General features: G+C 37.3%; 2 protein-coding genes across 4 annotated transcripts in view; one reads left to right on the top strand and one right to left on the bottom strand.

Annotated features, from left to right (window-relative positions):
* Positions 1-12,654, top strand: part of LOC109432273 (xaa-Pro dipeptidase) — a 757,159-nt gene that overhangs the window by 384,872 nt on the left and 359,633 nt on the right. The window lies entirely within an intron of this gene.
* The window catches only part of LOC134289600 (xaa-Pro dipeptidase-like), a 131,998-nt gene continuing 122,077 nt past the window's right edge, over positions 2,734-12,654 (bottom strand). The window contains exons 4-5 of the mRNA XM_062855662.1: positions 2,886-2,947; positions 2,734-2,815 (exon numbers count right to left, since the gene is read on the bottom strand). Coding sequence (XP_062711646.1) covers positions 2,749-2,815; positions 2,886-2,947 — 129 coding nt within the window. The 3' untranslated portion in view covers positions 2,734-2,748. The remainder of the gene's footprint in view (positions 2,816-2,885; positions 2,948-12,654) is intronic.

The following is a 12,654-nucleotide window of genomic DNA, read 5'->3' as shown; positions in this document are numbered from 1 at the left end:
GGATTCGTCCAGGAATTCCTACAGAGATTCCTTCAAGTATTCATCTAGAGATACCTCAAAGAATTTCTCTAGAGATTCCTCCAGGAATTCTTTCAGGGATTCCTCCAGAGATTATTTCTGAAAGTTCTCCAGTAATTCCTCAAAAAAATCTTCCAGGAGTTCCTCCAGGGATTTCCCTAGCGATTCCTCACGGAATTCATGCATGGATTCATCCTTGAGTTCCTCTGGAAATTTCGCAAGGAATTTCTCTAGAGATTTCTCCAGGAACTCTTACAGGCATGTCTACAGGAATTTCTCCTAGGGTTCCTCCAGGCATTCCTTCAGGAATTCATCTAGGCATTGCTCTAGGAATTCCTTAAGGGATTTTTTTTAGGAATACCTGTAGGCGTTCCTCCTGGAGTTCCTCCAAGGATTTCTATGGGGATTCATCCAGGCATTCCTCGAAGCACATATTTAAGTTATCAAGTATCAAGCATTAAGTATCAAGTATCAAGCATTATAGAATGGTTTGGATGATTTTAAGAGTGTCCCAATACCGTCTACCCGCGTTGGTTCAAACGACACCTCGTGCAAACCAACGGGGTTCATTTTTTAATTTGAACATCTAGTAACCCTGTGAGCATCGAAAAACAAACTGTAGGTAATCCTTTTTGCTGTTTTGTTTTGGTTCTGCGTTCCGTTTCACTCCGTTCCATGAGAAGAATGACATTTGAATCATTTTTAGTTTGAACGATGTGCAGATTAACGGGGGACAAATTAAAAAGTGTTCAGATTAGATACGGTCAAACCAACGAGGGTAGACGGTAGTTATTTATGTGACGAGTTGCAAAAAGTTGATTTTTTCAGCACGAGTCGTACATTTATCTAACGAGGCTTGCCGAGTTGGCTAAATACCGTCAGTGTACCATTAGTCGCTGGTATTCCAATAGCAGCACACCATCTTGAAAATGATGTTTATTGGAATAAATATATATGATTGTCTTCATCCGTGTATAATTTGGCACGCATATTTTAAATATCCGTGGAAAAAAAAACATTGTATTTTTGCAGGGAACTTTGTTTTCTACACTCGTGAGCGGCTATTGGAACACGAGTGGCTACTGGTACACTGAGGGTACGAACATTATGCAACTATTTTTTTTTATAAGCAACTCCTTTCAGTTGCATAATGAACCGGTTCGGAAAAAATTAAGCATTATGATACCGAAATGAGTTAAATAAAACAGGAATCATGATACTGAATTGCATAATAGTTATTTATGTAACGAGTTGCAAAAAGTTGCTTGCCGAGTTGGATAAATACGAAGAGTGTTGAAAAAAATCGAGTTTTGCAAAGAGTTCCATACAATTTTTTTTGTAATTGCGTTGCGAATTCCCCTACTTTTCACTCGCGGAAACAATGTCAAAACGGCCTACTTTTCTTCACTAAAGCAATGGCGCCGAAAAGTACTACTTTTCGGTACTCTTTAGAGTGCTGAAAAGTAGTACTTTTCGGCACTTTTGCCAGCACACACTTTTTGTTAAGTACCGCTACTTCCGTAGATACAGTTGCTGCTTCTACATGCACTGAGCGATCAGGACGATTCAGATTCTGATTTGAACTGCCAATCAGGTGTAGAAGCAGAAACTGAACCTAGGGTTTGCTTTTGCTTATGATGCTGCATGACGGCGACGGGAACTTGAAAACTTGCGACAGTTGGCCTACCATAGCCTACCTGATAGAAGAAAATTCTATGCACTACGTCCTGTCGCGCATGGATGCTCGCACGTGGTTGCTGCTGATACACGTTTGTGTGGCTAGAGAGAGTATACTGTACGGATATTTTTGCAATTACAAAAAACTTTGTATGCAACGCGTTGCAAAACTCGATTTTGTCAGCACTCGTCGTATTTATCCAACTCGGCAAGCCTCGTTGGATAAACGTACAACTCGTGCTGAAAAAATCATCATTTTGCAACTTGTTGCATAAATAACTATTATGCAATAATTTTTTCATTATACAACTCATTTGAGTTGCATAATGTTCATAATGCAACTCAAATGAGTTGCATTATGAACATTATGCAACTATTTTCCATTATGCATTTCAGTTGCATTATGAACTAGTTCGGAAAATTTGGCCATTATGATACCAAAATGAGTTGTATAAAACAGAAATTATGATACTGAATTGCATAAAAGTATTTTACAAGCTTATCGAACTTCCACGGGTTTAACAATTATTACAAATTATGTAACTCGGCTCTACATAGCGATATTCGCTTCTATTGCATGAGTAGATCCTATAACGTTTGGTGAGGTTCTAGAGGAGATAACCTTCAACATTCCATTAATCACGTGTACGGCTATCACTTTTAATTCCAAGCCAATGTTTGTGTACAGCTTTTTTTAACGTGCTGCAAAAAATACATCAGCGCAACTATAGAAGGGTCAAAAATGAGAACGAAGCTGGTCTACGACAAAATTACTGAAAGGTTCCTGGTACGATCAAGTAAATTTAAATTGCAGATTCAAAGCAAAATTTGAAATATCTTTGACAGTCATAAAGAATCACGAATAAAATTATCAATGGGTTTCCTAGGAATCTGCAAAGGTTTAGAACCAAGGATCTGAATAAGGGTTTGTCAATGTTCTCCTAAGAAATTTACCGAGAATCTAAATTGAAATTGATTCAGGCTTATCCGTTATGCGACAAACAAGAAATTCTTTCTCAATATATGGCATTTTGTATTCAAAATGATTAGCCATTAGACAGCTTGAAATACATACCATTCAGCAATCACTGGAAACAGTATGTCCGAGTCAACGACGAACCTACAAAAAAATTAAATTTAGAATGAACATGTGTAATCAGGAAATTTAATTTTACCATTTTACGACTTACTTTTCAATGCCCTTGAAATTGGCTGGCTTGGCTTCCAGTCCACTATCCGCATTGGGGCCACACTGTAAAAGAAAAAAAAACATACAAATTTCATCAGTAAACGACCGTTCAAATCAATCATGCTTTACACAGTATTCAGTTTTAACCGTCATCAAACATATTTTTATACCGAATTTGTTAATTTCATTCAAATTATGTTGCTTGACGATTAGAATAAATTCAAGTACCTATAGCACAAGATGGACTTAAGCTAATCACTAGAATGATTGATTGATTAGTGCTATTACTGGCTAGGAAGGAAGTTCTTCTCCATTCATGGTCAGAAAAACCCTTCAATGCTAAGAGACTGCTGAAGGTATGTATTCTATCCGTGTGATTGTTCTCGTCCTCATCAGAAACAATCATCGTCATTTGGTGTTCCATTCGCATTGATTGACGGTCTATGTCGCTTGTTTTGCCTATCAATTCCAATTATTGGTCGCGGCACAGACGTTTGCTAATAGCACCGCCAATTACTTCTATAGCAGTACCTAACCTACAGACCAACATACAACGAGGCGAGGCGACGTGACGGTGGTGATTGCAGGATTTTGTGAGACAGTTGAATAGAGAAGTGATAAGTGCTCATATCACTTTTCTTATAACCCAAACACTTGAAGGGTGAGCTCTGAGGCAGATATTTATAAGGTGAACATCAGCAACTATTTTCAATGCGCAAAATCGAGAGTTCAAATTTTGTTCGACGATAATTGATAATGATCTCCAGGAATTCTAAAGGGCTCTTGGCACTTCTTCCTTAAAACTGTTCTGCAAATTGTCCTAGGGATTTCTCCGGAAATACTTGTAGTGATTCTTTTTTTCCATGGGCTTGAGCTTGATTGACCGCCCGTGGATGCTACTCCAGGATCGCCACTCACACAAGGAACCAATAAGATATCTGCCAGGGACCAGTAGGCATCCTCAATGTGTTAGCGTTGGTGATATTCTATTTTTAGTTTGCAGGTCAATGTGGGGAAGGGGAAAGAAGTGATGATACCAATCGTTTGTATCCACAGCAGACCGAATATACCTCTGCTAGGGTGCCATAGGAAACTATGGGAAAAATTTGACCTTCGAATTTAAAAAAACGGGTAACGCTCAAAAGTTTCGTCTCCTCAAAACAAGTCCCCATGCAAAATTTCAACTCAATCGGACTTCGCTAAGTGTTGCTCCAAAGCGGTCAAAGTTTGGCTGTTTTGAAACACGAAAAATATTCATGTACATATAGGGATACATGAAAATTTCGAAACCGAATTTATTTTTTGATGCCAAATGCCTTAAAAGTGCATAAAACGTCGAGATCTGGTGTTATCTCAAAATTTTTGTTTTGAAAAAATAACTTTTTGTAATTGCGTTGCAAATTCCCCTACTTTTCACTCGCGGTAACAATGATAAAACGGCCTACTTTTCTTCACCGAAGCAAGGGTGCCGAAAAGTACTACTTTTCAGCACTCTAAAGTGTGCCGAAAAGTAGTACTTTTCGGCACTTTTGAGCACACACTTTTTGTTAAGTACCGCTACTTTCGTAGATACAGTGGCTGTTTCTACATGCACTGAGCAGTTCGAATCCGAATCAGGACAATTCAGATTCTGATTTGAACTGCCAATCAGGCATAGAAGCAGAAGCTGAACCAACTTTTTCTTTTGCCTATGATGCTGCATGACGACGACGGCAACTTGAAAACTTGCGACAGTTGGCCTACCATAGCCTACCTGATCGAAGAAAATACTATGCACTACGTCCTGTCCCGCATGGAGGCTCGCACGTGGTTGCTGCTGATACACGTTTGTGTGGCTAGAGAGATTATACTGTACGGGTATTTTTGCAATTACAAAAAACTTTGTATGCAACGCGTTGCAAAACTCGATTTTTTCAGCACTCGTCGTATTTATCCAACTCGGCAAGCCTCGTTGAATAAACGTACAACTCGTGCTGAAAAAATCATCATTTTGCAACTTGTTGCATAAATAACTATTTTGGACTTTGTTTTTTTTAATTTTTGAGTTGGGAGAGTGAAATGCATTTGAAACAGAGGATTTGAATTTAGTTGCTGAAATATTCATGGCGATAGTACTGGCGATAGTCTTATATCATCGTTGGCAACTGCTAGAATACGATCACCCTCATTCTTGTTTCCGATCGAATTGAATACGTTCTTCTTCTTATTTCTGGCGAGCCGACACCGTTCGGCATCAGCTCTAGTTTAACGTCCGCCTATTTCTGGTACTAAGCCTAAACACGGACGGTCAGGGAGACATCCACACACACCTGACACCCTACATATCGAACCCATCAACACATGGGCCGGGACCTACGGCTTTACTTCCTATCCGAGGGAAGGCGTGATCAGATATTTTTGTCTCAGAAATACCTACGGCGTCGACTAGGATTGAACCTAGACCGACTGGGGTGAGAGGCAACCACGCTTACCACTACACCACCGACGCCGCTTTGAATACGTTCGAAAGTATACCTCGTTTGCATTCTTGTTTTCGTTCGAACCTATTCAAAGCATTCGAATTTTCGAACATCGCTTTTTCGAATGCTTGGATCATTCTGGTTTTCGATCGAACGCGTATTTTTGTTTACTTTTCATTCGGTACTCGGTTCTTGCGGATGCGGATAACGAAACGCAAGAGTTTTTGCTTTGAAATACATTTTAGATTGTTTTTCTACGTTCTACGGTTAGCTGTTAATATTTTCTGCACCGCAGAATTTAAGTATTGATGGTATGTAATTTACAATTCAGTATTTAATACCTAAATACGCTTTTCCAAAGGTAAGAGCACGAACAAAGACCAGTTCTTAAGGTGAAACGGGCGCGTCCAGGTGCATTTTTGACTCGCGTTTTCGAGAGCACCGATCTTGTTATCCACAGCATGTACGAAAATGAAAATGCTACTCAATGTTTACCACGAGTGAGCAAGGCTGCTCATCGCTTTTTCATCTTGGATTGTTGATTGGATGACAAGATCCGTGCTTTCGGTATTTCCAAGGCAACCATTGTGGCGGCAATCTTTGGAGGAGCAACCAGACATCGCCAAGGGTTTTGCGCGATTCGACACCGGTCCTTTTCGGGAGAATTTGTCGAAGGAATTGAACAGTCTCGGACCACCAACACAAACGTCGGGAGAGTGGAAAAAAGTAAGTTTTCGGATAGCTAGGCCCAAGAAAATTTATGCTTTGCTAAATATGATTTCATTAGATATGGGCCGACTGGAAATCAAACCTGAAAAGAAAACATGCCAACAATCGGAAGGAACAGCAAGCTACAGGAGGCGGTCCCTGCAAGATCATTGAGTGATCTTACTGGGCTTGTAGCGGCAGTAGATGGTGTTGATGAGTCGATCTCATTCGGCGCCCCCCTTGAGCCGGACGAAAATATGGACCCGGAAGTTGAAGACCAAGTGGACGGAGGCGTTGATGAAGCAGCGGATCTCGAAGGCCTGAGGGAACCAGCAAGGCGGAAGAGCCGTGCTCCAGCTTGGAACTTCTTGAGTCGCAGGTGAAGCAGCAGAAGAAATTCCACCACGACGTAGTGGATGCATTGCAGTCGCAATCTAAAAAAATGGAGGATCCGGCGGTCAAAGTTTGGCTGTTTTGAAACACGAAAAATATCCATGTATAGGGAAATCGATTTTTTTTATGCCAACTGCCTTAAAAGTGCATGAAACGTCAAGATTTGGTGTTATCTCAAAAAATTTTTTTGGAAAACAATTACTTTTTGGACTTGGAAAATTTTTGAATTGGGGGAGTGAAATGTATTTGAAATAGAGGATTTGAATTTAGTTGCTAAAATATTCATGGCGATAGTGCTGGAACATGTCTTATATCATCGTTTGCAACTGCTAGCATATTTCGTTAGGGTGGTTCACTTATTTTGCATTAGAGTGGTCCTTTTTGTAGAAAATAGAAAAAAAATAAGATAATAGCATTAAAAAATCTCTTATAACCGTAAGTCATTTTCAATATTGAATATTTTTAATATTTCATTATGGTGGATCATTTATTTTTAATTAGAGTGAATCTTTGAGATGGAAATTAAGAACAAAGAAAAATTCTACTAAATTTACCAATCATGTAACACTTTGTTATGATATTCCTAGACCAACATGTGAAAAGGACGTAACAAGCATTGTGAATGGATCACTAAAATAACTAAAACGGCCGCTATGAAATGAACAGATAGCGCCACCGTAGTCTTGTGTGTTTGACGTAACTCGACTGCTGTCACTGTGTTACAGTCCATATACGGTGACTCTTTTGTTTTGATGTGGTGAGTAGCGGAAACGTAGGCTTCAATGATCCATTTCTGCCTCTCCTGTCCCTCCCGGACGTATCCCCAATTATTCGCAATGGTTTTTGTTCCTCACTTGTTTATGCACATGCATGATCCTTTTTGTAAAAGAATAAAAAACAGATACTAGTATGTATTTCTATTTGTATTGTATTTTCCATTAAGGTTGTTCTTTCAGTTGGAAGTTAAGAACAAAAAATATTTCCAGTAAATTTATCCAGGTAATATTTTTCGTAACCCATGATTTCCTACAAATCTTTCGGGGACCTATCTATAATGAGATAATAACTAGGCTCAGTGTACCAGTTATGGCTATAGCAGCGGCGTCATGGTCGCAATTTTTTCCGCAGTCAAGTTCGCAGATTGTGAACAATCCTCGGTACTCACTTTACGTAATTTATGTTTAGTCCCTTACTGTCAGAGCTGTCAGATCAGTGTAACACGCTAAATAAAATTTACACAAAAGGCCATTTACACGGAAAAAAATACACGGTTATGAATATTTATTGGGTACCGGACTGGTCACCGAAAATTTGATCGTTTTCTTTGGTACATCGAGGTCTTGAAATTAGTCTATGGCTATAGTACCTCAAATTCGCCATAGTTGATTTTCAACCTTTATTGATGCAAATCAAGAAGAAACAACAGATCACGATCACAAAAGATGGCTGCAATCCTTAAAACTTCACAATTTGCGCAAATTGTGATAGAAATAATTCATTTTCCTTAACTTTTCCGCTTCCTTGCACCCTATTTCGCCATAGTGTACCAGTCATGGCTACCCGGATAAAAACTAACCATAGGGTATTTGGTGAAAACCATTCCTGTACCATACAGTGTACCAGCTACAATATAGTGTATTGTAATGGAATGGTTCGCTAAAAGCTTTGCACATTGGTAGCTACTATACATTTACATCCGATCTTTATGTAACAATATATTATACTGTTTTTCTTACGTTTGAACCATTCACTATTCCGAAACAATCTTTTTCCGTGCATTTTTAATTATTTATTCAGTTTATGTTTTTTTCCGTGCTTTGTTTTGTTGATGTTCGTGACATTTTTGTTGCAAAGGAAATGAAAGAGAAAAAAGTGAATAAGTTGAAACATCTATTTAAAGTCAATAAAATGTTTAAATAAAGTGGTAAACCAGGTGTCCTAAGGACTGCATATCCAAGAGATATGGTGGGCTAGGTATGTAGAGTGCGATGAGAGGAATACGAATGTAGGTCAACCTGGAAAGACGCAGTCCAGATTACCGTAAATCAGTGGATGAGTTCAACACTATTCTTTCTCTTCTTCTCTCATGTGAAATTGCCTTGTACAACAACCGAATTAAATGCGATTTATCTTTGACATTTTTAACATAAGGACTGGACACTGAAAAGACTTCTGATATAAGTTCGTCTTCGCTTTTTAACCTAACTTATAGTTGAATCGAACTTGACAGTTTTCTCATGAGTTGTTATGTACATATTTCATAGTTCAGTCAAACTGGAGCCTCAATATTGCAATAACGGTTAAGCACGCTGTAATGATACTTATGTACCTCGTCACCCACTTCATGCAACTACATTAGTGGTCTAATAACACTTAGCGCGCTAGGCATAGTTCCATCATGCCGCTCAAAGTGTTGCCACAAATAATGCTTAGTTTGCAAAACCCTGGCTGGTGGGACATGGGAGCCTAAGCTTTAACTGTTAATACAATCAAAGGCTACTCAGACTTAGACGAGTTTAGGTTAGTTTGGCTAGAACTGCCATTATCGAAGGAACATGACGAGATAATATAACATTATATGGTTTATCTAATGTAAAACAATACAACATAACAAAAGAGAACCATTCCCAAAACCATGATAAAATTTATAACCTGTAGTGAAATTACAATTAAAAACAATATATTTACGGTACATTTTATTGTTTGAAACCATACGTGTACCATACTATGTACGGTATATTAAAGCCAGTATTTCAAACAATTAATTTACAATAAAATGTATGGTTTTGTAAAAAAATATATATGGAGAAAAATATTTTTTTATATTGTTACGATACTTAACAACCCGTATAGTATATTGTAAAAATCTTATATACAATTCACCATACAGTTGTCTACATTACATCTTATTGTTTTTGTATTTTTTATTTTTACAGTGGTGTTCATTGTAACAATATGGTTCTAAATAGTACTGTTACAATACCACATTTGGTTTTTCTACTGTATTTTTTATTCGGGTAATCCCATAAGGAATGCGTGTAAATAGTGCGAAGTGGAACCCAAATTAACAATTATGTCCATAACTGGTACAGGATTCCTATCATTGGCACACGCTGTAATAAATACTAAAAGTAGTTTTGGCTCGATTTCTATATTTTTCCTGTTAAGTATGAAAACTAATCTAGCATTAGACATATCGATGACATTCGTCGGTCTTCTTCTTATTTTTTGTAGAAATAGAACAAGATTACTTTACGTGCCATTTGAAGAACCTTCTCTGCATTTTGAGATGCCATAGTTTGGGGGTCTCCAGATAGCCTAGTGGTTAAGGCTATGGATCGCCAATCCGGAGACGGCGGGTTCGATTCCCGTTCTGGTCGGGAAAATTTTCTCGACTCCCTGGCCATAGTGTATCATTGTCCTTGCTTCACAATATACAAATTCATGCAATGGCAGGCAAAGGAAGCCCTTCAATTAGTAACTGTGGAAATGCTCAAAGAACACTAAGTTGAAGCGAGGCAGGCCAAGTCCCAGTGGGGACGTCGAGCCATAAAGAAGAAGAAGAAGAAGTTTTGTTGAAAAAAAAACAACATCGCTTTTCGAGTATGGAAAAAATTTCAACTAAGTTTTAAAACAGTTTTATTGGTCCTGTGGTCCACTTAGCCGGAAGATGCTCTTAAGGACAGACTTGTTAGAATCCCGAAATGGCCGCCACAATGGCCGACTTTGGCACCTACTCACGATTTCGAGCGCACAAATCTCTTCGTAAACAAAACCAGTACACCTGATCTTCTTATTTTAAGCTTATTACAAGTGAGCAAGAACAGAATAATAAAATTTACTGTTTTTTGAAGCTTGCTTCTTGAGATTTGTGCGTCTGAAGTTCTGATTCACTGTTGAAGCGGGATTTTAAGACGTTTGTCCTTAACCCTCTAATACCCAACCCCGCCTTTAGACGGGGTATAGTTTGAGCATTTTTGTAATTTTTGTTCAATTTTTTTATATTCTTGGCTGATATTTAGGACTGTTATGTATATCTAAAAATGGTTTTGTTGTATTTTAAAACGTATTTACATTTTTTTTTAAATCATTGAAAAATAGATGTTTTAGTCAGCTTTCAGAAGTCATTGTTTATTCTGTATTGATTCGCAACAATTAACATACCTATTTTAATTTTTTCAACCCCAGTTTAATAGTTTAAGAGTGTCGAATAATTTCCTTAAAATTATACGGAAATCAAAATTTCCCATGGAAAAAAATAAAAATAAAAATATTTCAACAATGATCATAAAATCTAAAATGTTTCCATCTCAAAAAATCCGTACCCCCTATAGGCTTCCAGGAAAAATATAAAAGTGTGGGGATGTTCAAAAATAAAAATTAGATAAATCAAAAAACGAAATTCACGAAATCGATAATCAAAAAGAATCATCTTCCAAAACATTTTTAAATCGATTTTACACACTTAAAAAAGAATGCCGAGATCGGCTGTGCAAATCTCGGTTAAAGTTCATTCGCTGAAATCTCGGCTGAACGCTTGACGTTTAATGTTTATTGCCAGCGGTACCCATGGGTGCTGGTATGAATAAACCTGACTTTTTGCTGATATCTCAGTTAAATTGCGATTTCTGAGGCTGTGCGAATCTCGGCTAAAGAATGGAAATTAGCCGAGCTCAACTGAGTGTGTAGATGACGAAAAATTATATTTAGATCAAAATCAAAAATTTGGGTATTAGAGGGTTAAAGAGTTTTTGATGTATGAATCAGTTTTATTGCAAGTTTTATGACATTGGTCACAAAATTTCTTATAGAGCCAAACAAAACTTGAAATGTTACTTGAGTATTGTATGTTTTTGTTCGTCCCATCACGTTAGAGTTTAGGTTCACTCACCACTTCGTATGCTATTTGGCAATCTTGCCTACAGGTAGCTAAGGTATATTTTGTTTAGATAGATAGAAAGCAACCTACTGTTGTTCTTTCCCCAGTAACGTATTTGTGTTCTCGGAAAAGAAGCAGCTCAAGGCCAAGAATCTTTTTAGAAAAGATAAACAAAACAGTCAGCTCTACAGGGGATAGACAAAATGATCGGGACAGGCACAATTTTCACTTTCCAAAAAATGGTCAAATAGTTTGTTTGTAAAGTGCATCGAAAAAAAAATTAACTGTAAGTTGATCGACTAGTTGTGTATCAAAGGTCCAAATTTGGAATACATCGGACTATTCTACATGAAGTTAGAAAGATTCTAGAAAAAATCATAATTATCCGACAGCCAACTATGAACTGTTTTATCTCCGAATGCAAAAAAATGTTGTGCCTTTATGACTCATATAATAAGCTTTGAAAAAAGTTTGACTAACTTAAAATTATTAATAGGAAAATAAGTTACAGCGGTTTCATTTATTTTATGATTTTTTTTTATTGGTTAATTGGTTTAATTTTAACATGCTTCCCATTACTTTTCAATTTATTGCCGGTCATTTCCTTTGTCATTTCCTTTCAAGACATATTCATGTTGAAATTAATAAGAGGACATTCAAATAAACTAGAACTACCATCTCGAATTTTGGAGCAATGTTAAAATTTTCGATATTTTGGTGTTATTTTAGAAAAAAAAAATCTGAACGCTATAATTTTCATCTATGTTAACAATTTTAGGTCACGTCAAAAGTTTTTCAAAACTATTCATATAAGTCATGAACGCTCAATATTTCATTGCAATTGGTTCATTGAATCCGGAAATATTACAGTTCAAAGTTGGCAACTGGATAATTATGACTTTTTCTGGAATCTTTGTAATTTCATGTAGAATAGTCCGATCTTCCCCAAATTTGGACCATCGATACACAACTAGTTTATCAACTTAAAATAAAAATTTAAGATTGTTTGATGCACTTTCAAAAAGTTACAGCTATTTGACCATTTTTTGAAATGTGAAAATGTTACCTGTCTGATCATTTTGTCTATCACATGTATTTGTTACTGGTAAAATAAAGTGACCAGACGTCCCGCATTTTGACCAAATGTCCCGCGACAAAAAATGTCCCGCGAAATGTCCCGCGTTCGTCTCAAATCGTAAAACTGTCCCGCGTTTGACAAAATTTTAACAAGCGTACAACATATTGTAGTAACTTCAGTGCCAAAACAGTCAAACCGGTTTTGTACAAAGCACAAATCACATCAAACATATTAACGAAACTTTCAACATCAG

This window comes from Aedes albopictus, chromosome 3, assembly GCF_035046485.1.
Source record: "Aedes albopictus strain Foshan chromosome 3, AalbF5, whole genome shotgun sequence".
NCBI classification, from domain to species: domain Eukaryota; kingdom Metazoa; phylum Arthropoda; class Insecta; order Diptera; family Culicidae; genus Aedes; species Aedes albopictus.
The sequence above is the reverse complement of the archived record's forward strand: the minus strand, read 5'-3'. Positions and strand labels throughout refer to the sequence as shown.